Here is a 25,447-nt window from a genome sequence, read left to right as displayed (position 1 = left end):
TCCACTCTGACATCATCATCATCCCAAAACAAAAAATAATTGAGCAAGTGCTAAAAGCAAATCCAAATGGAAAATCAGAGCAAAGACTTACTATTAACCCACATTTAGGAGTGGTTCCATAAGAGGGATACAGGATAAAATACATGTGTGTTTGCTTAGAGGTATTAGTCAAGAGTCCAGGATTATATTCCACTATTTACACTATAGTGATGAGATAGATTATCACATATATATGGTGGGATTAACTAATCCCACGAGATATCTCAATCAATGGATTCACTTTGTCTATCCTTCCCCTATACCAAACAACCCCTATTAGACTAATGGTTGTAACCTGCAAAGGTAGAAGGTATGTCTGAATATGTCCTTACCATTCCCAAACACGGATTGTGGGATTACACAATAAATGTTGGTGATGATAGTGGTGCAAGTAACAGACTGATACCAATTCAAAGTTTAAAGTTTCAAACAACAATGAGAATTTGAATCAACTCCTAACTGATCATTTACTAGGAAGCACACTCTCCCAAACTTAGTGATCAAAATCATAAAAATTTGCACTAGAAAGACGAATTCAAGTACCACACATTCCATTAATTGGAATGCCAAGTTAAAAACTGAGACACAATTACGTGCACAACAAATGATATACCCAATTTACAAATATTGACACCGCATTCAAAATAAATCATCTAACATGGCTAGACAGTAGTCAATCACACAAAGCACATCAATGTGTGCTTCGTGAATGATCAAAAACAGGATCGCAAAACGCACAAAAACACAAAGTGACATTAACATTAGTTAATAAATAGGACATTATGTGCCAAAGTATGTGCTAGAAGTGACTCATAAGGGAAGATCGCATCCAATTGAACAAGCAAAACGCATAGACAATATCAGAATCCAAATGTATTTCAAAGTAAAAAACACAGTGATACTCAAGTTTAAACATCCCTTAATAATCAAAAACAAAATTGAAGATAACTAAGCCTTAATCCCAAACCAGTTGAGATCGGCGATATGAATACCAAAAACTACGAAGAAAAGCAAACCTAAGCAGTGAGCACAACGGCACCACCACCCTCCTTAATCTTCTTCTCAGCATTCTTTGAAATAAGCTTAGCCTTCACCACCACAGCCTGGTTTTCCGGCAAAACACCCTTACCCAATACCTTGAAGTAACCATACTGGGTAACATCGATCACGGGAGCACTGCCCTTGCTAGCAGCAGCCTTGTCCTTCACCTCTTGAGGGACAAGTGACCAGAGCTTGTCGATGTTGACGGTAGGGCAATAGAACTTGTTGCGGAGTTTGTGGAAGTAACGCATACCTACCTTTCCGAAGTAACCAGGATGGTACTTGTCGAAAAGGATACGGTGATGGTGCATACCTCCGGCATTACCACGACCACCTGGATGCTTCCTGTGCTTACCGATACGTCCGTGTCCGGCACTGACGTGACCTCTCTTCTTCCTGTTCTTCTTGAAACGGGTCGTCATTTCTCCGTCGGCTGCAAAAGAGGAAAGGGGAGAGGGGAATGGGGAACTAGGTGAAAAACCCTAGAGGAGTGTGGAGAAATTAGGGTTTCAGAGATTTATAGATGGAAGAGCTTTTTGGGCTTGGGCCTCCCGTAAGCTTTTAACTAATTTGGGCTTTGATAGTTTTTCATCCATTTATAGATAATAGAAAATTATAACTGTCTTTCCATATGAAAAATTGGCCGAATTACACTTATTGGCCAAGCATTTAATAAACATACATGAATTATATACGAACTATTATTACCTATTTACGTATATTATATACTCATCATCGCTGATGATTTTGTGAACAATCACTTAATCCATCTTTTACTTGTTTATGTTTGACTTAAAACCCTTAGTTATTATAAATAATCTGGATGTTGCAAACGAATAGTATATAATAGTAATAATAATAATAAAATAAATGTAAAATGATTTAGTTTCCAAACGAAATAAATAATACAGCTATTAAATCCTCAAAAAAGTTTAATGACACTCTCGCTAACAGTTCATTTGGTTCATCTCCAGCTTTAAGCAGTTAATGATTTTGCGATTGGGTTTAAGCCTTTACGGTAAGAATTGATTTACAAACGAAGATGATTTTCAGGCATATAGTGGAATACCTTTAAAATAACCAATTTGAGATTTCCTGACAAATTCCTTTGGCCAAGTAGGCGTCAATTAAACAGCTAAATAACGAGTTTATAGGTTTCTACTGTCGAATGCATCACCATACTGATGCTCAATGTAAAAAGTTACTCAAAACAACATAATGAATTTAAATTTAAAAGGGTATAAATATAGCACCAGACAGCATAATATTCTATTCCTGCACAAACTATGTTATCTCCATCTGCATATCCAAATTCCTAATAACTGGCCATATAATGAACCAACTCGACCAAGACTAGAAAGGAAAGAGATGAGTTTAACTAAAATCTATATGCTTCAACTGTAAGCAAAAAGCATAGAGAAATTCCAAAATTATGTCTAGTATACATTTCCTATACTAGACTCAGTAACTACCAAGGCCTTCTTGAACCGCCAATAGGAATTACATTAGACCCAGATCTCTGTCCCCGGTTCCCAAAGCCACCTCGTCCTCTAGACCTGAAATTGCTTCCTGCAGCAAGAAAGCAAAAGCCAAATAAATCATTTATCACAAATTGGGATTTACATGCATACGATACATAAAAAGTTCGAGGATTTGAACACAAACCTCCAGTGCTAGGACCACTAGACCTTGCTAATGCAGAAAGTTGAGGAGGAACGATTTGTCCTGCCTGCTGCAGGATCTTGATAAGCTCTCTGGTAAACTTGGCATTTGCGTGAGTGAAAAATGTATAGGCAGTTCCTGTTGCACCAGCACGTCCAGTTCTGCCAATCCTATGAATATAATCCTCGAGACTTGAAGGGAAATCATAGTTGATAACACACTTTATGTCCTTAACATCTGCAACAAATGAAAAAAGAACACGAGTCACACCCAACTGGTGAAAGAGTAGATACTTGCAACCTTATCCCTGCACTACTGAGATCCAAGTGATCATTATGTAAGATAACACATTCTCACATAAATGTGCCCACCTTAACCTGGCAGGGATAAGGAGCAGCTCCACCAGAACTTGCAAAATCAATTCCAGTGACACAATAATCTTGCATGAGTCTACCGGACTGTCAGGACAACCAGCTCCATAACTGTGGATGGGCAACGTTAACCTCGACCTTACTTAGACAAAATGACGTGAGACATATCCTTTTGGGGAAAAAGTCACCTCCCTAAGCTTAAAATTCCTAAAGTATAACAAACACTACTTTTCTTCCAACCACAGAGGAAGAGCATCTCTTATGATCTTTCACTAATTGCACGATGAAGTTTAACACCTTCATTTGACATAAGCAGCTAGAATTTCAAGTGTCACATTCTATACCAGTTTCCAGTTTCCTTCTTATGCCTATTCTTCACAAAGGCAGTTGGCAATAGTTTTAAACCCAAAACCAATTCAGCCGAAAGAACTCACATATCCCCGTTATACCCACCATCCTACTTTCTAAATGTTGAATAGAGCAATTGGCCATTCATTCAGCTTGAATGCTCAAATGCTCCACTAATCAGCAAGACAAAGTGGTGCAACACTCGGTCCCAACAGTATCATAACCACCCAACAACTTTCTAGTGTGGAAAGAAACGCAACCAGATATTCAGTTAGCTTGTGCGCTCTAAGCATGGGGTGATGAGTGTAATACTCACAAGTTCCTATAGATTTCAATTAAATAAAAAAAAAATACATATTCCCAGTTAGCCCGTAGATGTAAAAGAAACTGTACAGGTAATTCTACTTATAACTTAATTTCTTTCTAGATTGTGAGGATAAGATAATCAGAAGAACAAGCTACAAGTTCTTGGTGTGATGCTAAGCCAACAGACATTAGACATCACTTGCAATTTGTATGACAAATTTCCAAGGCTGCGCAAATGAAGTCCACTAATGAGAATAGGACTCACCATGCAGCCTTTTGTAACCTACTCTTGATCTCGGGTTTTCTGAAACTAATTGACCTCTTTACCAACTTGAAAATTGATTCTTTCGGCACTCTAATTTTCTAGCATATCCAACTTAAATAGGTGTACTCCCACATTTGAAATTAGATGCCCAACCTCTCGTTTTCTTATGACCAAACATCCAATACAGACCGAAAAAGGAATTATCATTTTTAGAAGTATATAAACCTTCAATTCCCAATTCCCATAGAGTATTACATCACCATAGTGCTCACTGTACGAGTAGTTTCATCCTATTTAAACATCCCTTTTTAGAGATTACTCAAGAGCTGGTCACATAATACCATTTCAAAGGGATCACTATCAATTTCTGCCTTAAATCTTATCAAGAGATTAGATTCATCAACTGAAACAATGTCTGGACAATTTGAGAGATGCAGTTAGCGTTCAAACAACTCAAACACCAGCTGAAACCAAAACCCTATCAAATCGCAGTTAAACTCAAAGTGTGGTTTTTTAGCGGTGGCTTTTAAAGGAAGGACCTGAGTGTGACATGTTTACTTAAGCTCCTGCTGAAGTTCTATTGAAATTCAACTAATGGTTCTAATCCCATAAATCCTATAATCTCTCCTGCTTATGGTGCAAAAACACTGTTATTGTGGTTAACGTGCCCCTAGCTATCGGCCCAAACCACAGATTATTTACTCAGGAAAGTTGACAGCAGCCGGAGACTCGTTAGCTCTACTGTGAAAGACCTAAATGGACAGACTAAAAAAATCCTAATCCTTAACATGATTGGTCCTACCAAGACCACGTGCAGCAACATCAGTGGCAATCATTATGGGACTTCTTCCAGTTTTGAAATCAGCAAGGACCCAATCCCTCTCATCCTGGCTTTTATCACCATGGATGGATAAAGCTGGCCATCCATCCATTCTCAATTGTCTTGTGACTTGATCACATCCTTTCTTTGTTTCTACAAATATTAGGATTCGGCTTCCATCCATCACTTCTTTCAAAAGCCCAATCAACCTGTGAAATGAAAAAACCATGAGCAATCAAATTTGTACAGCATACCCATCGAGTAACATATTGGTGGCTATTAGATCATACCTGCTATATTTCTCTAAATCTGTGACAACTTCAATGACTTGCCTTATAGATTGATTTGCTTTCAATTCTGGAGACCCAATGATGACCTGACAAGTTAAGCACATTTAAACACATTCCAAACCCTCTAATATAAAACACTGATTTCTTGTGACTAGGGGTGTCAAATGTAGCCGATTAGTGACCTAACTAAAATTTTATGGGTTGGGCACAAGATATTTTAATAATGGGCTATAACTTTTAACCCGTTTAATCATAACCCATTTTAAATTATGAATTAATGAATTTGCTACAGTAATCTTGAGTTAGAGAATCTGTTACACTATTTACAAATGCTTATATCAAAGCAGATATTTACAAATACTGAAATTCATTACTCCTTTTGTTCCAATTTATGTGGCACTCTTTCCTTTTTAGCATGTTCCAAAAAGAATATTGTCTTTCCTTATTTGGCAACTATTTAGTGGCACCTTACCCATTTTATTAATAAGGGCAATTTTGTATATTTAAGATTTCAATAAATTTACAAATCTCTTCATTTGTTAATATGAATCTGCCTAGGAATGCTAAAACTTGGCATATATATGTATCTATATACTTCTTATATATTTTTCCTTCATCCTTCTATAACTAGGCTAAATATTGATTAAGCTCGGAAATATTGCCCCGACTCTGTCTACGGCAAATTCCTCACATTTCCGTCAATTGAACGTGACGGGCAAACTTATTCCTATTCTTGGCCTGCCGCTCTACTATCTCAATTTTCCAACCCTTCATCCCTTTCAGCTACTACCGAAACCCTAGATCTGGTTCATCAGCGGAACCCAAAAATTGATGTTGACCCAAATTCTGACTAACTGAAACAGCAGCTTTTAACGAAGAGTCTCTCCCCTTCTCACCGTTCATTGTAACCAACCTACAGCCGGTGTCATTACAGCCACCTACAAGACCAGGTCTGGTAAGTCAAGTCTCTCTTCTCTGCGACCTTCAAGATCAGGTTCCATTATCTGTTCAAGAATGTCTGGATACTAGCAAAACCAACACCCGGTTCCTCCGTTCTTCAAGATTGCCGTATCTACTAGTTACTGATTTTTCATTATACCTGGTAGATTCTTTTCCTGTTTGTTTTTATTGTTTAGACAGACTGGCTGGTTTTTATTACTGCCTCCTATTTGATCTTTCCCCTCCCTATAATCCAACACAAGGTGATGGTCCAATCGTGCTAGTATTAACACCTACGAGAGAATAAGTTGTTCAGATCCAAGAAGACGCTGTCAAATTTGGATCACGTGCCAACATAAGAAGTACTTGTATTTATGGTAGTGCCCCAATAGGACCTTAAATCCATGATCTTAGAAGAGGTATTTGGCTTCCTTGTTCATTAACTTGTTAGTATTAAATCCCTTTTGCCAAACTGGTTTTAAAACATGTAACTTCATGTCGGGAGTTGAAATTGTGATAGCAACCCCTGGTCGGTTAATAGATATGCTGGAAGCTCAACATACAAACTTGAAAGAAGTCACTTATCTCGTATTGGACGAGGCTGACCGAATGTTGGATATGGGGGTTGAGCCTCAAACAATGAAACCGAACTGGTTCTTAGAAATAGTCATGACCCTCCTAAACCTCCACACCAACAACATTTCCAAACCCTCACAGTATGGCTTAACAACTTGATACCCCTATAGTTGTTGCAATTCTGAACGTCATCCTTGTTCCTGTAAACTTAAACTATTATACTTCATTACCATGCTTCGGGCATCTTTGTCGTCTTGAAAATGACATTAAACGATTCAGTTAGCCACTCCATACCTGCCCCGTTTGGCTCTTCTAAAAATCCATCAAAATCTCGTCTGGATCATCTGTTCTACCCCTACATATACTACGAATAACACCCTTAACCTCTTTAACCTTTATCCACCTACAATAACCATAATGACGCCACCTTTCTGAGCACTCCAAACCCCCCTCACAATGCTTTTGTCCCTCTCTTCGTTCAAGAGTGTATGAAAGTATATCTGCCATATCCTTCTAATGAGTACCTCATCCAACCGTACTTTGCCATCCTCGTCCTTAATACACTTCACTTGGTCAAGGTCCTGAACCCTTCTCTCTCTAGCTTTAGCTTAGCATGTATAACTTTCCCACCTTTGTCCCTTAATTCTGCGTACAAGTGCTCAAAAGTTGTTGTTTTGCCACCATAACCACTAACTTAGCCTCCTTCCTAGCCAATTTAGGCTTCTACCTATTCGTCTGCTTCTCTTCCTCATTCTTACTCTTCACCAACTTCGCATAATCCCCTTTCTTTGCCTCCACCTTCCCTTGAACTTTCCCATTCCACAACTAGTCCACTCAATGCACACTAGATCGGCATCTTGAGACACCCAACACCTCACTAGTTGTCTCCCCAATGCAGCTGCAGTGTCATCCCACATACTGTCTACATCTCCGCTACTCCCCCAAGCCTCATAGACATCAACTTCTCCATTGTTTCTAGGGCACTAGCCATAGTCAAGCTACTCCATTTAATCCTCAGACGGTCATCCACAGCCCTCTTCTTGTTCTCCTTCTTTATCTCCAAAATCCATAAATAAGAGTTCATATTGGGTCGAAAGATTCTCACTTGTCCCTCTCCCCCATCTCAGACTAAGAACAAGACCTTAACTTGCCATCGTTTACCCGACCCACTAAAGCAAATATAAACTAAACAAGGTGATCACAACATAAACACTACTAATGCACAAACAAGAACAAGCAAGTAAAACTAATATCTCAAAGGTGATAGAATTAAAAGTAAGACCCTTAAAGGCAAAAATCAAACAAGGCAAGAACTAGTTGACAACATGACGAGTCAATGGACAACATGACTAATAGTTATACATAAGCGAGTCAAATTAGAGAAGTCATGACCTAATCCAATTTTTAACCTATTTCAGCCCAACCCATTTTAGCTCGAGTAAATGTGGATCAGCCCATTTTAACCCTCCCAATTCCAGCCCAACCTGCCCATTTGACACCCTACTTGTGACACACTGATATGTTAACATAATATAGAGTTAAGCATTATAAAATGGCTTCACTACTTACCTTGTAGGGATTACGTAAAAACTGCCTAGCCAGTGCTTCAACCTCCTTGGGCCAAGTGGCACTCCAATACAAGGTTTGTCTATCTGGTCTAATCTGCAGCAGCATCACAAAATACTTAAACCTCAGATTCCGAGCTTCTCTCAGCGAAATTTCAAGAATGATGTAATAATTCAAAGACAACCACAACAAAACAGAATACCAGCAAGACAAATGTACTGTAACACAACATGAAGATGTACGAAATTAAGAAAGAGATTGCATTTTCGACCTATTTTGAACAAAAAGCATATACAGTTAGGAGATTTGAGATGCAACAAAATCATTTTAGTGCCAAATCCAACAAAGTGAGAAGAAACAACACATGCAATATCCGTCTTTCAAACATAGCCGGAGAAAATGCAGAAGCTTAGAATGTGAAGCCTGTGGCATATATGGTTAAATACTTAAATCATGCATTCAGTTACATGAGAAGAACCAGAAGTCATTTGAGACCAGCCCAATCACAAGGTAATATCCAAAAAGTCAAAGTTGACATTATTTACCAAAGTTCAAAGCGAACTGCTGACTACTCTCATCAAAATACCTAAACTACAATGAATTGATAAATATATTGTTCAAACCTCTTTGAAGAGAAAAGACACACATGAATGTGTTGCGTCTCCTTTACCCATTTAAAAAAAAAACAGAATCTCCCTTACCCTTTTAAACTTTTGAAACATTTCAACACCCCAAATCTAGCAAATCACCAAAATTTCCATATTTAAGGTGCAAAATCAAGCAAGCAAATCAGTCAAGATAACTTCTTTCTCTCACATTTTAGTCATGGTCCTAGTAAAATTTACAAACTGAAGAGCGATTATATGAAGTTGGCAAAACATTCTATTTTCTGCTCATATAATGGCTCAAAAGGTTAATATACAACCCCAGAAAAAATGCTAAACCACTGCCGATCGAGTCAGACAAAAAGATACCCATACTGAACTGTCAGAGACAGTTCCACTCAATGCACTCATCCAACTGCAGCTCACAAGATAAAAATGAAAGTTGAAAATTTGTACTGAAGCAGGTCCCAAAAGATATATTATTTCTCACTACAGTGAACAAACATGATGAAGTATTAACACAGATGAGGACACAAAATGATTATTGAGCTAAATAGCAGATTCTCATCAATTAAAATCATAAAATAGAAAAACATATTGTGCATGCCTGGGAAATTAGTTTCCTTATTTGAGGCTCAAACCCCATATCCAGCATTCGATCAGCCTCGTCCAATACAAGATATGTCACTCGTTTCAGGTTTGTATGTTGAGCTTCCAGCATATCTATTAACCGACCGGGGGTTGCTATCACAATTTCAACTCCTGACATGAAGTTTCATGTTATAAAACCAGTTTAGCAAAAAGGGAATTAATACTAACAAGTTAATGAACAAGAAAAATGAATACCTCTTCTAAGGTCACGGATTTGAGGTCCTTTTGGGGCACCACCATAAATGCAAGTACTTCTTATGTTGGCACGTGATCCAAATTTGACAGCTTCTTCTTGAATCTGAACAGCTAATTCTCTTGTAGGTGCTAATACCAGCACAATTGGACCATCACCTTGTGCTGGATTTCAGGGGAGAGAAATCAAAAGGAGGCAGTCATAAAAACCAGCCAGTCTGTCTAAACAATAAAAAGGAAAAGTTATACTAACCCAACCGGGGCTGTGCGCTGACATGGACCAAAGCAGGCAATAAATATGCCAAAGTCTTTCCAGAACCGGTTTCAGCAATTCCAATTAAGTCTCTGCCCTTTAAAGCCATTGGCCATCCTTGTGATTGGATAGGTGTTGGCTCAACAAATCCTAGTCTTGAAATAACCTCGAGGCAATAATCTACCACACCAATTCAATCAGACAAATTTCAACAGATTTAGCTAAATTAATCACCACATTTAGTTCTACAGAAGTAATACCAGGAAAGTTCGCCTCATGGAACATCTGAATTGGCCTAGGGACATCCTGTCCTTCAATGGTAATGTCACGCCGTGCACGATAATGAGCAACCTCCTGATCTGTCATTGCCCTCACCGCATGATTTTCAACATAAAAGTTCTTCTCAAAAGGTACCAAATTTCCAAAGTCTTGCTTTGGAAGAGTAAGGTTGTCAAGATCATCTCGTGATCTCCCATGCCTACCTCCTCTCCCGCCACTACTACCACGTCCTCCGTCCGAACTAAACCTTCCACTTCCACCTCCTCGTCCACCACTGTAGCCTCCATCAAAACCCCTACCTCTTCTCCCACCACCACTCCTACCTCCACTGTAGCTTGCCCCAGCACCAAATCTCCCAGGCCGTTCTCCCATACCACCATTAGCCACTCTGTCAACTCCTCCACCTCCAAACCTGCCTATATCCGACCCTCTTGAAAACCCACCTTCAAAAGGTTGATACCCACCACCAACGCGTCCAGATCCACTCATACCCCCTCTAGAACCATCATCCATAGGCGGTGGACCCCCTGCCTGAGGACCTCCATAAGGAAGCGGCCCACCACGGCCGTAGCTAGCGGCACCTCCACCAGACATAGGCCGTGGATACATGGAAGGCTGCGGACCCATTAGGTCACTACAATCCAAACACACACAAGCAAGTAATGAATACCAATCACAAGATTAAACTATATTACGAACCGGAGTAATCAATGAAACATATTAGTATGTAAAAATCAACAATTGTAGAGAACATTTACCTTCGTCGCTGTCGATAGGAGCCTGAATCACCGTATCTGGAGTCGTAATTAGGGTAACTCATAGTCGGAAGAGATAATTAGGGTTTTTCGGATTTGAAAGCTGAAAGGGAGGCAAAGAAAACTGGATTTTCCCCTTCAATCGTGTTTCCCTCCTCTCTGCTATGTGTTAACCTTTTAGTTCTTTTCTTTCTCGCAAATGTAATATTTTAGTACAAGATATTTTCTGAATTTTCTATTAAAGTCGGTAATATTTTTTTTTATAGTATATCGTCCTAGTATTACTTTTTTTCCTTTTATAGTAGTATTATAGTATATTATAACATAAAATACAGCAAAAACTTAAAAGCCATCTCAAAAACATTATGTTTCATATTTGTACTACTTTTTCTTAGAACATTTTTATTTTTAAAAATTGTTTGTGTTTAATAAGCAAAATTATGAGTCACCCATTTGGGCGGAGACAAATATAATATCAGAGTCTTTAGGCTGAGATATATGACCACGTTTATGAAAGAAAGATAGAAATAAAGTTCTGAGAAATTTCTAAGTTGATAAATTTTCAAAGAAGGAGCATATAATACTTTAGGCAAATCTCATTTTATGAAGGAAAAAAAAAACTGAAGCGAACTATAAGATAAGATAAACACAAATTACGTGGTAATACATTTTTGGACTTTATATCAGCATAGCCTAAAAAGCACATTCTTGAGGTTTACTGGACCAAGATGAACCATGCATTTTATAAATTTTGATAGTGACATAATAGTATTTTTAAAGTAGCATATATTAGAGTGAAAGTTAACATATATTATGTTTAAAATATAGTTAAATAGTAAAATCATGTATTTTCAGCAAAATATATACACTATTTGTTATACTATATTAAAAGTGAGAAATCAAAAAGTTAAAAATTTAATTACTAAAATGTTCGTCAATTCTGTACAAAGGTATACATATGCATTTAAGTGGATTTATTAAATTAACGAGTTATCTTTTTATGTATACAATGTATATGAATATAAAAATTAAAGTTATAGCATTAACTCTTGCCATCTCGAATGATATATTAGTTATTTATTTATTAAATTACTTAATATCTTTTCATATAAGCAATGTACATGAAATTTTTTAAAATAAATATAAAATTACGTGGAGTCATTGATTCTTTTAATCTCGAAGGATATATTAATTATTTATTTATCATGTTATCGGGATAAATTATAACAAAAGTCATTTTAAAAACATGCAATGAGAAAGCAAAAATATGACATCTACCTAGAGTCTCTTTTCTTCCTTTATTTTTAAAATTTGTCTTTAATAACATATATTCTCATTAAAGGTGTTTATTAGTTGATTTGACCAAATATTACAAAATTATTTGTTATAGATTTTACAAACACGATAAAATAATAATGAATTATCATCATTTTTATTAGACAGTGAAAATTCAAGAAAGCCTAATCCTATATTATATATATGTGCTTTGTATTTTCTATCAATTTGAAGTTTTGACATTAATGTCAAAATCAAATTCATCACATTAGTGTTATATACTTAAATATTTTATTGTCAATCTATTTGAATTATATAAAATTTAGAGATATTGTAATTTTAGTAATCGAATATACATCCTTTTTTCCTTTCAAACATTTTTTTAAATCAATTTTTTGGAGCTCGGATCTCTCTTTTATTAAGAAATTTGGAATTTATACAAAAAGGCCCAATATACTAAAAAATGGAAGGAAAAAGAACAAAAACATAAAATGTAAAATGAAACCAAACAACGGCCCAACCCGAAATCCCTCCTTTGTTCATATAACCTTCCTAAGATATAGGGTTTCCTTATCTAACCACCACCAACCCCTTCCATGTCGCCGCTTTCCTAAGATGTAGGGTTTCCTTATCTAACCACCACCAACCCCTTCCATGTCGCCGCTTTCCTAAGATGTAGGGTTTCCTTATCTAACCACCACCAACCCCTTCCATGTCGCCGCTTGGAGCTGTTGTCGACCTCAACTTATGTTTCTTCTTATTGCAACAACTATTATGAAAACAGGCATAAAGGTAAAAAAAGATGTTTTTAGCCAAATAAATGAAAGAGGAGTATTACTAAACATTTTCGAACAGTTCAAGAGTATTTTGAAACGCAAATGATAAAATTAATATTGTTAAAATATTTCTTATTTTATAACGAAAATTTATAATAATAAAGAATAAATGTGTAATTCATGTTCCTAAACGCTAGCAATATAAAACGTATTGAGTTCAACATGTCATCGCAACATGCTCTTTTGATGTGAAATTACACTATCTTAATTTGAAAAATTGTATGAAATAACAAATTATTAATTTGACTTTGATGTTACTTTCTTTGAACAACTAAATGCAAACTAATAAACTAAGACCAATTCCAACTCGTTGATTTACAATAGTTAAAGTTACGCCTTTCATGAAGGAGATTGAAAATTTGAAGACTTTACACACTTGGTCAGCCCTCAAATTCGCAATTGAACCCCTCGACTTTAATAAAGTAGAAAATGCATGGAATTATACAGCTTTTAGATGAATGTATATGATTAGAAGTAATGATATATTTTATGTAATTAACTTAACTATACCTAATAGACGAACGAAAATACACACAAAATTAAAATTAAATATAAAAAATATCTAATTAAATCATTTTATTATGAGTTGAGATGTTCAATTGAAATAAAACTTAGATCAAAAATCTAAATCGAATATCATGAAAAATAAAAGGATTAAATTATGCATTAAAACCTTTAAAATAAGAGGAAAACCATCATATCTCTATCAATCAAAGAACAAAGTAACAGACATAGAATAATTACATTGTGTTTAGGGTATTACATCATCCATCTAGATAAACACACACTATTGAACACCATCTCATCACCCCAGATAAACCCAAAGTTGAAAATTATTTGTTTTTTAAATAATAAAATTTAATCAACATTTTAAAGAATATTCTAGAAATCAAAAACCTTGAATTCAACTTTTGACATTATATATATGTACATTAAAGTCAATAGCGGAAGTTTCAAAGGTTGGTGGGCCCAGCCCATTAGCATCGACCACGCGTTCTCCACATTTGCCGGCGAACAAAAAGTTTTCCCTTTCCGCCACGCTTAATTAAACCCGAGTCAGAAATTACCACATTCTTTAAACCGGAGATCGAGCCGAGTCATTTGCCAATAAACCCGGTTCATCACCTTTCGGCTCCAGGCATTTGAAGGACGGCATTTTTACTGCTACTTTCACATTACTACGGGATGTGGATGCTTCTTCGTTATCAGCTCTTACTTTTGGTGACTTCATTGATGAACCTCTGGTAAAGAATGGTGGTGCAATCTTGAGAAACCACCGGTCTGATTTTGCTTCCGGGTCGAACCGGTCAATTCTCTTGAATGACCTTGTACCTCTGTTGCTTCCCTCTCCCGGACCGGCTCTGTACCCTCTTGTGGTGCTACCGTGTCTTGGTAGCGTGACTGCGCAGCTCCTTGTCCGGTTTAGTAGAGCCCGGTCCATTACATCTTTCCTCACCTTCTCCGGCAATCTAAGAGTGTACCGGTCTAAATTCTCCCCTGGTACCACTAATGAGTGACCGGTCGAATGTGACCTGAATTTGCTGAACATCTTTGGTCTCTTCACAGAAAAAGACCTCGGCGGCCGGTTCGCCGCGTTGAAACTCAAATTTCGTTTAACTTCTGGTCTAACAGAGCTCTCCTCTTGCTGTGACATCAAATCCTCCTCTACCTCTATTTGAATCGAAACTTCGTTATTTTGCTGCAAATTCTCCTGTTCTTGCCCCAATTCCCGGTTCGTCTCAGGAGTTTGAACCGGCACCGGTTCATCAGGTTTAGGAGTAAGATCAGCTCGGCAAACAGGGCAAGTTACATGAGATTTGAGCCAAGCATCGATGCATTCAGGGTGAAAAACGTGATCACACTTCGGGATCAAACGCAACATTTCGTCATCTTCAAATTCGTTCAAACACACCGCACATTCCAAAGCTCCCTTCCCAATATGATGATCCTTTACTTCGACGTAAGTAAAGGTAGGAAAAGTTTCGATGACGGAATCTTCAAGTCCACGAGTAGTAGCAGCAGTACGCCGTCGCATGGAGAAGGTTTGACGGATGCTTCCGTTAGTTGCACCGCGGTTGCGTATGTAAATTGAGAAGAAGGCAATGAAAAATAGAGCAGCAATGAGTATCACTATGATAATAGCCATAGCAGGACTGACAGTCGGGTACTCGAACCGATTCTCGGAATCAGGGGAATTTGATGGCTGAGCTGACGCCGGACATAGTAATACTAATAGGAAGAGATTAACGGAAATAGCTTTAAAGTTAACCATGGCAGCTTTTAGTGGGAATTTTTGCCGGCCGGAGTAGGCGGAGTAATGAATCTAGGGTGTTGAGTATTTTGGGTTTATATATATATATATATAATATAAAAACGAAACAGAGGAAAGAGTATTTTCTATTGAGTCGGGAAAAGTCAGTTGTAGAATATAAAAGAGTATTATTGGAGGAAGAAAAAGATAAAGAGGAAAATTTTGACTTTCAGGGGGAAAGGCAGCTTCTTGGATAATCTGGTTAAAACGCAGTTTGAATGGTTGTTACGGAGAAAAGATCCAAAATAGTCTCTCATCTTTGAATTAAGATTCAAAGTCATTCTTTATTTTTCACATGGAGCATTAATAATTCATCATGTTTACAATATTGGTGTACTTTTGGTCCTCTTTCAAAATTTTGCCTATTTTTTAACATTAATTTTATCTATATGTATGGAATGTTTAATCGTCATTTTATATATTTATTAGAAATAATGACTTCATGTGAGAGATTGTGAGAAGAAAAACATTTTGTTTTGTTTAATAAAAATTGTATTGCACATAAAGTCGAGAGGTTCATCACGACGATTTCACGTGCAATAGTACAAATTTTTCTTTTCTTGCAATGTCATATGTTAAAATGTTCTTAATTTAGCTGCACTAATATTTCTAATGAACATAATAAGGTGTTCTTCTTCTCACATTCTCTCACATAGAGTTATTATTTCTATTAAATATAGAAAAAGACGATGAGACATTCCTTACATAAAATTATGGACAAAATTAATGTTAAAAAATAGGCAAAAGTTTAGGGAAGGACCAAAAGTGCACCAATATTGTAAACACGAGGAACTATTAGTGCTTCATGTAAAAACTCAAGGATGACTTTGAGTCTTAATCCAAAGATAAATGACTATTTTGGGTCTTCTCTCGGTTGTTATATATTATTTCATTATGTATTACAATGTATTATATTATATATTGACTTATATTATATTATATCGTATTGTATTATTTTAATAAATATAACTTTTAAATAAATTATATTATTTTATGTCATTACATAATGTGTGCATTATGATAAACCTACTAAATAAATTATGATACAGATAAAATTACTATGAAACGATAAAATATAGTATAAAATAGAATAATGACACAATCATATAAAATGAAACTTTTTATTGTCATCTAAGATGAAATTAAGCGATATAATATAATATATTTAAAATAATTATTTATATAAATATTATATTTAAACTAATAGTATCGTATTACACGACGCAATGAGTACAACCAGCCAAACGAGGTCTAAAGGACTGGCTGCTTCGATGTTCTAGAACCTAAAAGCAACGGCGGTCATAATGGATGGCTCCATGTGTTTGGAAATTATTTTTAAATGGTTAATTGTTTAGTTTACTTCCATTATTTGGACCAATTGTGTATTTATTTCTTAGTTAAAAGTCGCTACAGAATTCCAATTAGGGGTGCTGCTGATCATTCGTTTAATTGGATAATTATAAAAAAGGAAAACTATTCGGCTATCTAATTCATCGTTTATAGCTTAACTATACCCACTTTATCCGATTTGGCCCAACTTGTATATATTTAGTAAGAAATTAAGACAAATTAATTTCCAATTTCTTTTGCAAAATACTTTTTTTTTTAAAGTTCAAGTTCTCTGCACATCTACTTTCTTCTTCTGAGTAGATATTGTATAATTTCTCCAATGTAGGATTGGGTATAAAATATCAAAAATCGAATTATTGAATTGAATCGAAATTTTTGATAATTTGGTATTCTGTAATTCGATATTCGACGTGGTATTCGAAAGTAAATTTTAGAATTATAATATTCGGATTTAGATTTGGTATGAGACAGTAGCAGCATTTGGTATTTTTCCGAATATCGAATTATTTACTTAATAAAGACCATATATCAACATGTCTATTACTCATTAGTACAAGTCCAAAGAGAAAATTAAAGAATAAACATAAACAACCGAAATATATATGTCTTTTAGTTGTATCAATTCGCTTTTCTTAATGTCTTCTTACTTGTTGATCTTCTATTATATCGTGCCTTTATATACAAACATAAAAATAGTTGGAGAAATTCTATTAAATTTGTATTACAATCGGCTATAACTTCAATACGGTATTACTGAATACTGTATCAAATCAAAGTTTAATTTACCAATTACCGAATTACTGAATTAAAATTAATAAATTAATATTTGATATCGACTTTTAACTATCAATTATCAAATTACCAAATCCAAAATTTGCGAATATCGAACGGCCACCCTATTTGCATATGTTTCCTTTTAAGTGTTTTTAAAGATTCTTAAATCAGCTCCGCATCTGTGTTTTCTAATTTTCTCAAGTTCATGACGAACAAAATTGATATATGACTTAGTATAACTTTAAGTCATGCGTAAGTTTCAATCGAGGGTGTAATAGTTTTGAAATGAAACTTAGTACATATTTTTAATTAATATAATTACCACTTATAAGTGATAATTAAATTTTAAATTACATAAAATTAATACTTTATTAGTTTTGTCATTTAAAATAGTCAAAGTAGTCCCATAATTTTCCATATGAGTTATTGCTCATTTTTTTAATATTTATTAAGAACGCGTATTTCAAACACTAAACAAGGACAAAATTGTACCATTTTGAGTAGTTCAAAATCAAAATTGACCTTTCATCCCTGTTCTAGAAGGCTCATTAATGAAAAAAAACATTTTTGAGCTAGTAAACTTGTGGGAGTATATTTTTTATTTACTTGACTAACATCTATTTTAAACAAGACATATGACAAAGTTGTTTTATTTTATATAAGAATAGTTTTGACCTTTTTATCGAATAATTAAAAACAACCTTTTGATTGATTATTGGGCATGATAAAATCATTAAATTCTTTTTTCTTTTCAAATTGTCAGAATGCTTTTTGGTACCATTATATAATTTAGGGATAAGGGTCTAAAAAATATCTCAACTTTGATCGAATTTGCTGTTGCGCTACTAAACTTTCCTGAGGACTTATTACATCCCTAGAGTATTTAATACCGTATTTTAAACACATATATTTGCCCACGTGGACATAAAAATTAATGTAAAATTATAAAAAGTAATGTGTCCACGTGGGCACATATATACCTTTAAAATACACTATTAAATAGTTCAGGGAGTAAAAAATACACCATTAAATAGTCTAGGGAGGTAATAGGTCCTCATGAAAGTTTAGTATCGCAACAACAAATTTGACCAAAATTGAGGTATTTTTCAGACTCTTATCCCTGTAATTTACTGCAACAAAAAGAAGAACTTTATAGAGTATTTAATTCTTTGGTGAGAAGTGTGGTCATTGACATTATGTTATGTGTTGTATAAATTTGATTACGATATATACTAAATGTGAATTACTGTTCAAGTCTAGCAGACTAGCACATGCCTATTCGTTCAGTCAGTCGTGTTGTTGAAATACAAAGTAAATTAACGAGGCCGCCATTTGTGATAGTTCTCGATTTTAATTGACCAAATAATAAGTAATAATTATTCCCTCCGTCCCTATTTACTTGTCCATATTTCCTTTTTTAGTTGTCCATTTTGACAAATCAAGAAAGGACAACAAATTTTTTCCTATTATACCCTTATTTACACTTCTTGAAAATTGTAAAAGTGTATGTTGTTTCCCTCCAATTTATTTCACTTTAATTCAAATAAGTGGTTGTAATTTTGAAGTGAAAAAGTTGTCATAAGGGTAAAATTGTAACTTCACTGTGCTAATCATTGTTGCCTTAATCTGTGTGTCATTTCTAAAGTGGACAACTAAAAAGGGACGGAGGGAGTAAGTAATAGATAATAAGAGTCTATGTGAAAAATGTTAGTAAATGATATAAATAATCAAAAGTGGTTGCAAATGTAGAGAGCAGCCTTGTGGCATCCAATTCTTAAGGAATATAACCACATGCTAACAGTTGCAAGGGGATGATTCGAAATTCTTTAACTTTAGCTAGATGTGTCGGGTTAAAACTTTTGGAAATAGAAAAAATATTGTCAATAAGATTTGAGAAAAAAAACAGAAAGCCAAATTTGATATAGTAGTACTCCATTAGTTACGCATTAAGTTTAACTCAAATTTTGAATTCGTCTCTGTGTTCTCTTTATTTACTTCCAACGTCTCCATGGAACTTGGGAGAAAAACACATCCATTCAAATAAATTCCTGTTAGATTGTTTAGCAATCTCCGGCTGACTCCGGCTATGCACAAGTGAAGGAGAATTGGAATAATTGCCTTTTAGCTGCACCACTTCACTCTTCTTAATCTTTTTGCCTTCTTCACCAACGACGTTAACCTGACAGGAAGCCGGTGCATTCTTTTGAACATATTCTCCTATTCCATGTCCCTTCATCACTCGTCTGAAACAAATATAAATAATAATTCACTAAGAATGTTCAAAACGAAAAGTAATTTTGTTTTTGGACGAAGGTGTTCAATTGACCAGCCTTTAGTGTATGTGGCTCTACCTCTACTCACAGTTATTGTAAATTAATCAAATTGAGGTGTAACAGAGAAGATGTTTACATGGTGGAAAGTGATCGTTTAGTTCCAATAATGAGGCTGGTAACATTGACAACAGAGATTAGATCAAGTAATGCTTTGCCAGGTGATTTGCTCTCCACAAGTACAGTATCTACTGGTACCTGCAGTCCCCAGTTATAAAATGTCAAACTCTTAATTTGACCGTTCATTTCTCGGATAATAACTATTAGTTGATTGACCATATGAAAAATTAACCCCCTAAATCGGGCAATTGAGGATTTTGCAAATAATGTAACTTACTTTGGCATCATTGCATAGGCGGATGTATTTTTCCAAGAGATTCTTCCGCCTGTTGCTCTCTTCATTGATGTAAGCTTGCACCTGCTCTCTGGTCAGTTGGCTACTTGATAACTTGCCAACTTTCAATACAAAATTCAATTTGTTAAACAAGTTGGTCAGCAGGTCCTCTGTTATTTTTGGCTTTTACTTGATTAAATTTCCCCCTTTTTGGCTAAAATTTGTTCAAGAACCATAATTGGAATACAGATGATGCAATGTGCAAAAAAATTACTTATTTACTCTCACCTAACCACTTAATTGACAAAAAGACCAGATACATTGTCCCAACCATAAGTTATGCTTCTTGTCAAGGTAGGCAGCTTTTTAGTTTTGTCGTAAGCTACTACAAGGTTAGAAGCACCAGATTTTAGGTTGGCTCACCTTGAGAGAAACTAGGCGTATTCATCAACAATTAGGCGTTTGGACATGGATTCGGGATCATGATTTCAAGTTTGTGATTACATACATTTATTTATAAAAGAAACATGGAAATATGCCATTTATCAATGTGGCGCTTTAGGATATTCTGATATCTTATTTATAAAGTATGATTTGCTCATTGGGTAAGATTGTATAAGAATTAGAGAAATTTTGATAGTTTTCACAACTTGAGGGTTTTCATGTTTATGAGAAAAGTACAATTTTAAAAATCCAAATTGCATGTTCAAAATTTGAACTTCAAATCAATCTAATTTCAGATCATGTCTAAACGAACCTAGCACTATTTGATTGCCCTGCATCTTTTAGGGTATCGACCTATTAGCACAATTTAGCTTGTATACGGGTCTGTTTAGGGTTCTAAGGCTTTATTTCCGATTCAAATTAATGTTTATTTTTGTAACAGAACGTTAAATTTCGAATTCATGTGATTGAAAATACTGTTCATGATCTTGAATTACCTATTTTGCTTGATTTATTGATCATCCCAACTTGACATTCCCCTGTTTTCTTGAATACATCGTTCTAAGATTCTCGAATATGTACTTGCTTTGAGTACTTATTTATTTTCTATTGGCATCTATGGATTGATCACAAGTCAAAATATGATTTGGGAACAATACCACTATTTTTCTATATTTGCGCGGCTGTTTTGGAAGAAGCATCAAATTCATAAAATTAAAAATGACAAATAAAAGTTACCTGGTGAAGGGATGTAGGTAATGGGAGGAAAAATATGCACAAGGCAAACGCGAATTCCCGGAGAGATGGCATGATCAAGTGCCCATTGAAGAACATACATGTCATTCTTGCCAACTGCTACATAAACATCATTGATCACTCCTCCATCTTTGTTGTTGCCAATCACTTCACTCTTGCTATCTTCTCCGATCTCTTCGATTTCCCAAGACATCTCTTTCTCAATAATGCAAGTAGTGAACTTTACTCTCAGTCCCTCATCTCTACCAGTTCAAAAAGGGAAAAAGCAAATGGTTTAGTGGGGACTGGGTGTAAAGATAAACAATGTGGACTTAATAAAAAGGGAGTAGAAATAGAAGAAGGAAACAAATATTAAAAGCATATGGAATTAACTGGATATGAGGTAAAGAAGCAAAGTCATCGCTATCGAAGACACAAAGTAAGGAAAAAGTTTGGTCCCTTTTTTTTTGTCAACATTTGCAGGCTTACTGGACATGTCACATTCTATATGTGCCTTTTGTGTTAAAAATAAAGAAGAGAACTTTGCTTTCTATTTCTCTAGTGAGACATGCCTTTTCCCCTCCTATTTTTTCTCCTTTGGACCGACTTCAGATAGCGATATAAGAGGGAATATATTGAATCATCTAGTTTCTTTTTAAAGTAATTTTGGACCATACTATGATGTCCTAAAAATGCATGCCAATTGGTAGTACTTACTAGTTACTACCATTTGGATTTTCATTTCCTGCTAGTGATGTTTTCCACACTAAATATTTCATAACAATGATCTTTCTCATATGCAAGATATCTCAAACATGCTCTTGAAATGCCGAAAATTGTGGTGGGAGTTCGAATTTCTCAGGCAAGATTGTACTATGTAACATGAATGATGATAAGATTTTCATAAGAGAAGTACAAACTTTGTATTTACTGGTCTATCTTCTGTTTGAAGAGCAATACCTTAATCAACCACGCCATCTACTTCAGATATCCCTTGACCGATCTTTTCTGCACACAAAATTCCAGTATGCCATATATTTTTGAAGAATTAACCTATATAGCCGTTCACCCAAATGATTAAACTAATAATATGTATAATATATGTACAATATGTGTATAATCATCAATAATCGATGTATACCAACTAGAAAAGATAAACAGTAAATCTGTCTAGCTATTTGTGTGAAGATCCCAGAAAAAAACATCCGAAAAATAGTACTATATGGAACAAGATTGAGAAACAAAAATATCAGCCGAGGCTAATTAGATAGATTAAGATCATAAACATCTTCTGATCATAGCAGTATCCCTGAAACTATTTGGTCTTTAAGCAAAATTCCATGGTTATGCTTAATTTGGAATCAATTAGTGTGAAAATCAGAAAAAAATTGAAGCTTTATCTTCCCTCTGGTTTAGAAATTGGTTTGCTAATTTCCATTTGTCTGTTCCTAATAATGACCACATGGTTTCCTTGGTTTTTCTGAGGACAGGAAAACATAAACATTTTGTCCGTTTGCTAATACATAACCCCCCATCTTTCTTTAACTGTTCATCCAAGTTGTTCTCTTTTTAACTTTGATCCGGTAAACTAGTAAAAAACTCTCAATTGTGCTCTCTAGGTGTGCTTGTTACCCCTTTCTTCCAACTGTAAGCCTTTCCTCGTCTCAACTCGGCCTTCACTTTTAAGGCTATCCCATCCTAAGGCATTGTGTGGATTAGTGTGGTTCATGAATCACTGCAGTAGATTTTAACCACTAAATTCAAGATGGATTAGTGTGGTTCCTCCACGTTTAAGACACCAGAATATCAAACTACCAAAGTGCTTAAACTATACAACAAAAAGTAATCACCAGTGTTATTCAACAAGTACATCTCCAATTGCTGTCTTCAGCAACCACTTGGCATATATATACACTTTATACCTATTCTTCATCTACTTTCCAAATTGCTAGTCTTGTTCATCTGAGTTTCCACTAAAGTATTCTGTTGAAGCACTTTTAGATACGCAGAGAGACATATTTTGGTGCAAATGTCACGCTAACTGATTTTTTTAAACATCTGAATGATCACAAAGTACTATAACATAGTTTATGGGTTATCTAACCAACCACGTTTTTGTTAGAACCATCCACTTGTAGTATATTCTCTAGTAACTGACATCACGAAAAATAATTCTTTGTGCTGGCGCAACTAGAAGCAAATATCAGTAACTCACTGTTCTGTCTTGTTAACATGATCTTTGCCAGTTGCAATCCCGTCGTCTATCATTTCACTTAATAACCCACCGTCGGATTCAAAATTTGAAGTTTATGAATTCCTACTGATCGAAAATTATTATAAGTCCCCAAGAGGGAGAGCAGCAAAACTTAAGTGATGAGTTCCATTTCTGCTACTAGATTCCCTACACCTATTTCTTATTTTTTTCAAAATAAATATAGGATCTGTGCAAAAGTTATTGGGTTCCCGAAAACTCCCACCCAAAAGCCCTAGATCCGCCACTGCAATAAGTGAGTTATAGTCAACCAGCTAGATTAGAGTATCTTGTTGGATCTTGATCGTTGCGGACAAAGCAGATAACAAAAGCTGTATCAATAGTGGGGTTGGACCGTGGAGTGGACCATGTATCCACTACTACTGCAAATTGCTTCTTCTGTAATGAATGGATGTGCTGATAATAACATCCACTCAACAAAGATATATTCCCATGCTGAAAGCCATCACAAATGTCATAAGTTGATGGCATCATTATCCATAACCATTAATCTCAGTCTTAACTGGTTATTATGGAATAATTGATTCTAAAATTGATGGATTGTGCAGCGTGCAACACTAATTTCTCTTTCTTTCTATTATTCGATTAAGAATGGGGTAATAGATACATTGTTTCTAGCTAATACTGATATTGATTGAAATTTGAAAAAAAAAAGAAAAGAAGAAGTAGTATTTGGAGTTTAAGTTGAAAATGTTACTGAGAAGTTGATAGTATATTGTTTGGTTGCTACTTCTGTATTTGAAGTTTATGTTATTTTGCATTCTATCTTACTTAAAATGATAATATATACTCTCTCCGTTCCTTTTTATATGTATCATTTTCTATAAATAATTAGATCATAATACTTGTCATTTCATAAAATCAATGCATAAATTATAATATTTTTCCTATTATACCCTTGATAGAGTAGTTAAGTAGTCTTGAAAATATATATTTTGACCAACCTAGGAAAACAAATAAGTAATTAATATTCATGAGAGTACTTCATACATTTGATTAATTACTCTCTCCATTCACTATTCTATAAAATTTAATTCTGAAAATAAACTCAAAAATTTAAATAGTCATCCAAATGCATTTTAATTTTTGAAATCTAACATATTCATCATTTATTGAAAAGTTGACTTAAGAAAACATTAAATAAGGGTAGAAGGGTAAAGTTACTTAATTTCTTAATGTAAGTGCAATTTAAAAAGGTGACATATAAAAATGAACAGAAAAAGTATATAAGATAGGTTTATGTTTGAAATATATGTTTAATGTTAAAATAAAGGCATAATTTCAAAGACCTCCCTTTAGATTTGGGTTAATAACACTAACTTCTCTTGTGGTTTACGATATTACACTTATCTCTCTTATTTTGATTTTTCCGTGACAATTCTTTCAATGTTATTTATAAATCAAAAGTGAGATTAGTGTTATCGTAAACAAGTCTCATTTTATGTTGCCATTGGTTTGGTGTGATCGTGATAACATTTTTTTTTCCCATTTTGTATTTATCTTTTATCTACTTATCATATTTAATATTTATCTTACCTTTGTTTTATTGCTCTACTCCATACCTAGTTTTTTTTAGATTCATTTTTCAAATTGTTAATGTGTAACATTATGTATAGGGGCGGATCTAGGACACCCTTACCCTCTCAGCAAAAAAATTATATTATACCCTATATATAAGGTACTCTTTTTTTTTTTTTTAAGTGTTTAGTGTATATATAAATTTTGAATTAATTGAACACAAGATTGGAAATTGACTTAGTAATTAAGGAATTCACAATTTACTTCAGATTTCGAGCGTTACATATTTTTTTTAAAAGCGTTGTACAGT

General features: G+C 34.9%; 5 protein-coding genes across 5 annotated transcripts in view; 1 reads left to right on the top strand and 4 right to left on the bottom strand.

The window, feature by feature from the left end:
* LOC125831393 (FKBP12-interacting protein of 37 kDa) overlaps positions 1 to 25,447 on the top strand; it is a 231,172-nt gene that overhangs the window by 179,871 nt on the left and 25,854 nt on the right. The window lies entirely within an intron of this gene.
* On the bottom strand, positions 873 to 1,586 carry LOC125831401 (60S ribosomal protein L27a-3). Its single transcript, XM_049510606.1, has one exon. It carries the CDS (start codon positions 1,500 to 1,502, stop codon positions 1,056 to 1,058), a length of 447 nt encoding a protein of 148 aa, XP_049366563.1. The 5' UTR covers positions 1,503 to 1,586; the 3' UTR covers positions 873 to 1,055.
* Positions 2,328 to 11,119, bottom strand: LOC125831387 (DEAD-box ATP-dependent RNA helicase 20). The gene is made up of 10 exons (XM_049510587.1): positions 10,962 to 11,119; positions 10,185 to 10,837; positions 9,925 to 10,104; positions 9,675 to 9,836; positions 9,436 to 9,590; positions 8,227 to 8,319; positions 5,143 to 5,228; positions 4,835 to 5,061; positions 2,746 to 2,979; positions 2,328 to 2,649 (listed from the first exon to the last, which is right to left on the bottom strand). The coding sequence occupies exons 1-10, from the start codon at positions 11,021 to 11,023 to the stop codon at positions 2,549 to 2,551; spliced, it is 1,953 nt and encodes a 650-aa protein (XP_049366544.1). The 5' UTR covers positions 11,024 to 11,119; the 3' UTR covers positions 2,328 to 2,548.
* On the bottom strand, positions 13,770 to 15,553 carry LOC125831392 (E3 ubiquitin-protein ligase ATL31-like). The gene has a single exon (XM_049510593.1). The coding sequence runs from the start codon at positions 15,339 to 15,341 to the stop codon at positions 14,145 to 14,147; it is 1,197 nt and encodes a 398-aa protein (XP_049366550.1). The 5' UTR covers positions 15,342 to 15,553; the 3' UTR covers positions 13,770 to 14,144.
* LOC125831397 (uncharacterized) lies at positions 19,318 to 21,747 on the bottom strand. Its single transcript, XM_049510599.1, has 4 exons — positions 21,351 to 21,747; positions 20,172 to 20,290; positions 19,914 to 20,032; positions 19,318 to 19,747 (listed from the first exon to the last, which is right to left on the bottom strand). The coding sequence occupies exons 1-4, from the start codon at positions 21,559 to 21,561 to the stop codon at positions 19,492 to 19,494; spliced, it is 705 nt and encodes a 234-aa protein (XP_049366556.1). The 5' UTR covers positions 21,562 to 21,747; the 3' UTR covers positions 19,318 to 19,491.

The sequence above is a fragment of the Solanum verrucosum genome, unplaced genomic scaffold (genome assembly GCF_900185275.1).
Source record: "Solanum verrucosum unplaced genomic scaffold, falcon-dt-bn FXZP01000049.1, whole genome shotgun sequence".
NCBI lineage: Eukaryota > Viridiplantae > Streptophyta > Magnoliopsida > Solanales > Solanaceae > Solanum > Solanum verrucosum.
This window is presented reverse-complemented; position numbering and strand designations above follow the sequence as displayed.

Bases quoted from the DNA above. Each gene is read 5' to 3' on its own strand.
- LOC125831392 (XM_049510593.1), bottom strand. From the start codon at position 15,341: ATGGTTAACTTTAAAGCTATTTCCGTTAATCTCTTCCTATTAGTATTA.
- LOC125831401 (XM_049510606.1), bottom strand. From the start codon at position 1,502: ATGACGACCCGTTTCAAGAAGAACAGGAAGAAGAGAGGTCACGTCAGT.
- LOC125831387 (XM_049510587.1), bottom strand. From the start codon at position 11,023: ATGAGTTACCCTAATTACGACTCCAGATACGGTGATTCAGGCTCCTAT. The intron at 10,838-10,961 runs GTAAATGTTCTC...TTTGGATTGTAG, and splicing joins TCCTATCGACAGCGACGAAG to TGACCTAATGGGTCCGCAGC. The intron at 5,062-5,142 runs GTATGATCTAAT...TTCATTTCACAG, and splicing joins GATTTAGAGAAATATAGCAG to GTTGATTGGGCTTTTGAAAG.
- LOC125831397 (XM_049510599.1), bottom strand. From the start codon at position 21,561: ATGTCTTGGGAAATCGAAGAGATCGGAGAAGATAGCAAGAGTGAAGTG. The intron at 20,033-20,171 runs GTAAGTTACATT...TGGGGACTGCAG, and splicing joins GCCTATGCAATGATGCCAAA to GTACCAGTAGATACTGTACT. The intron at 19,748-19,913 runs GTAAACATCTTC...TATTTGTTTCAG, and splicing joins AAACGATCACTTTCCACCAT to ACGAGTGATGAAGGGACATG.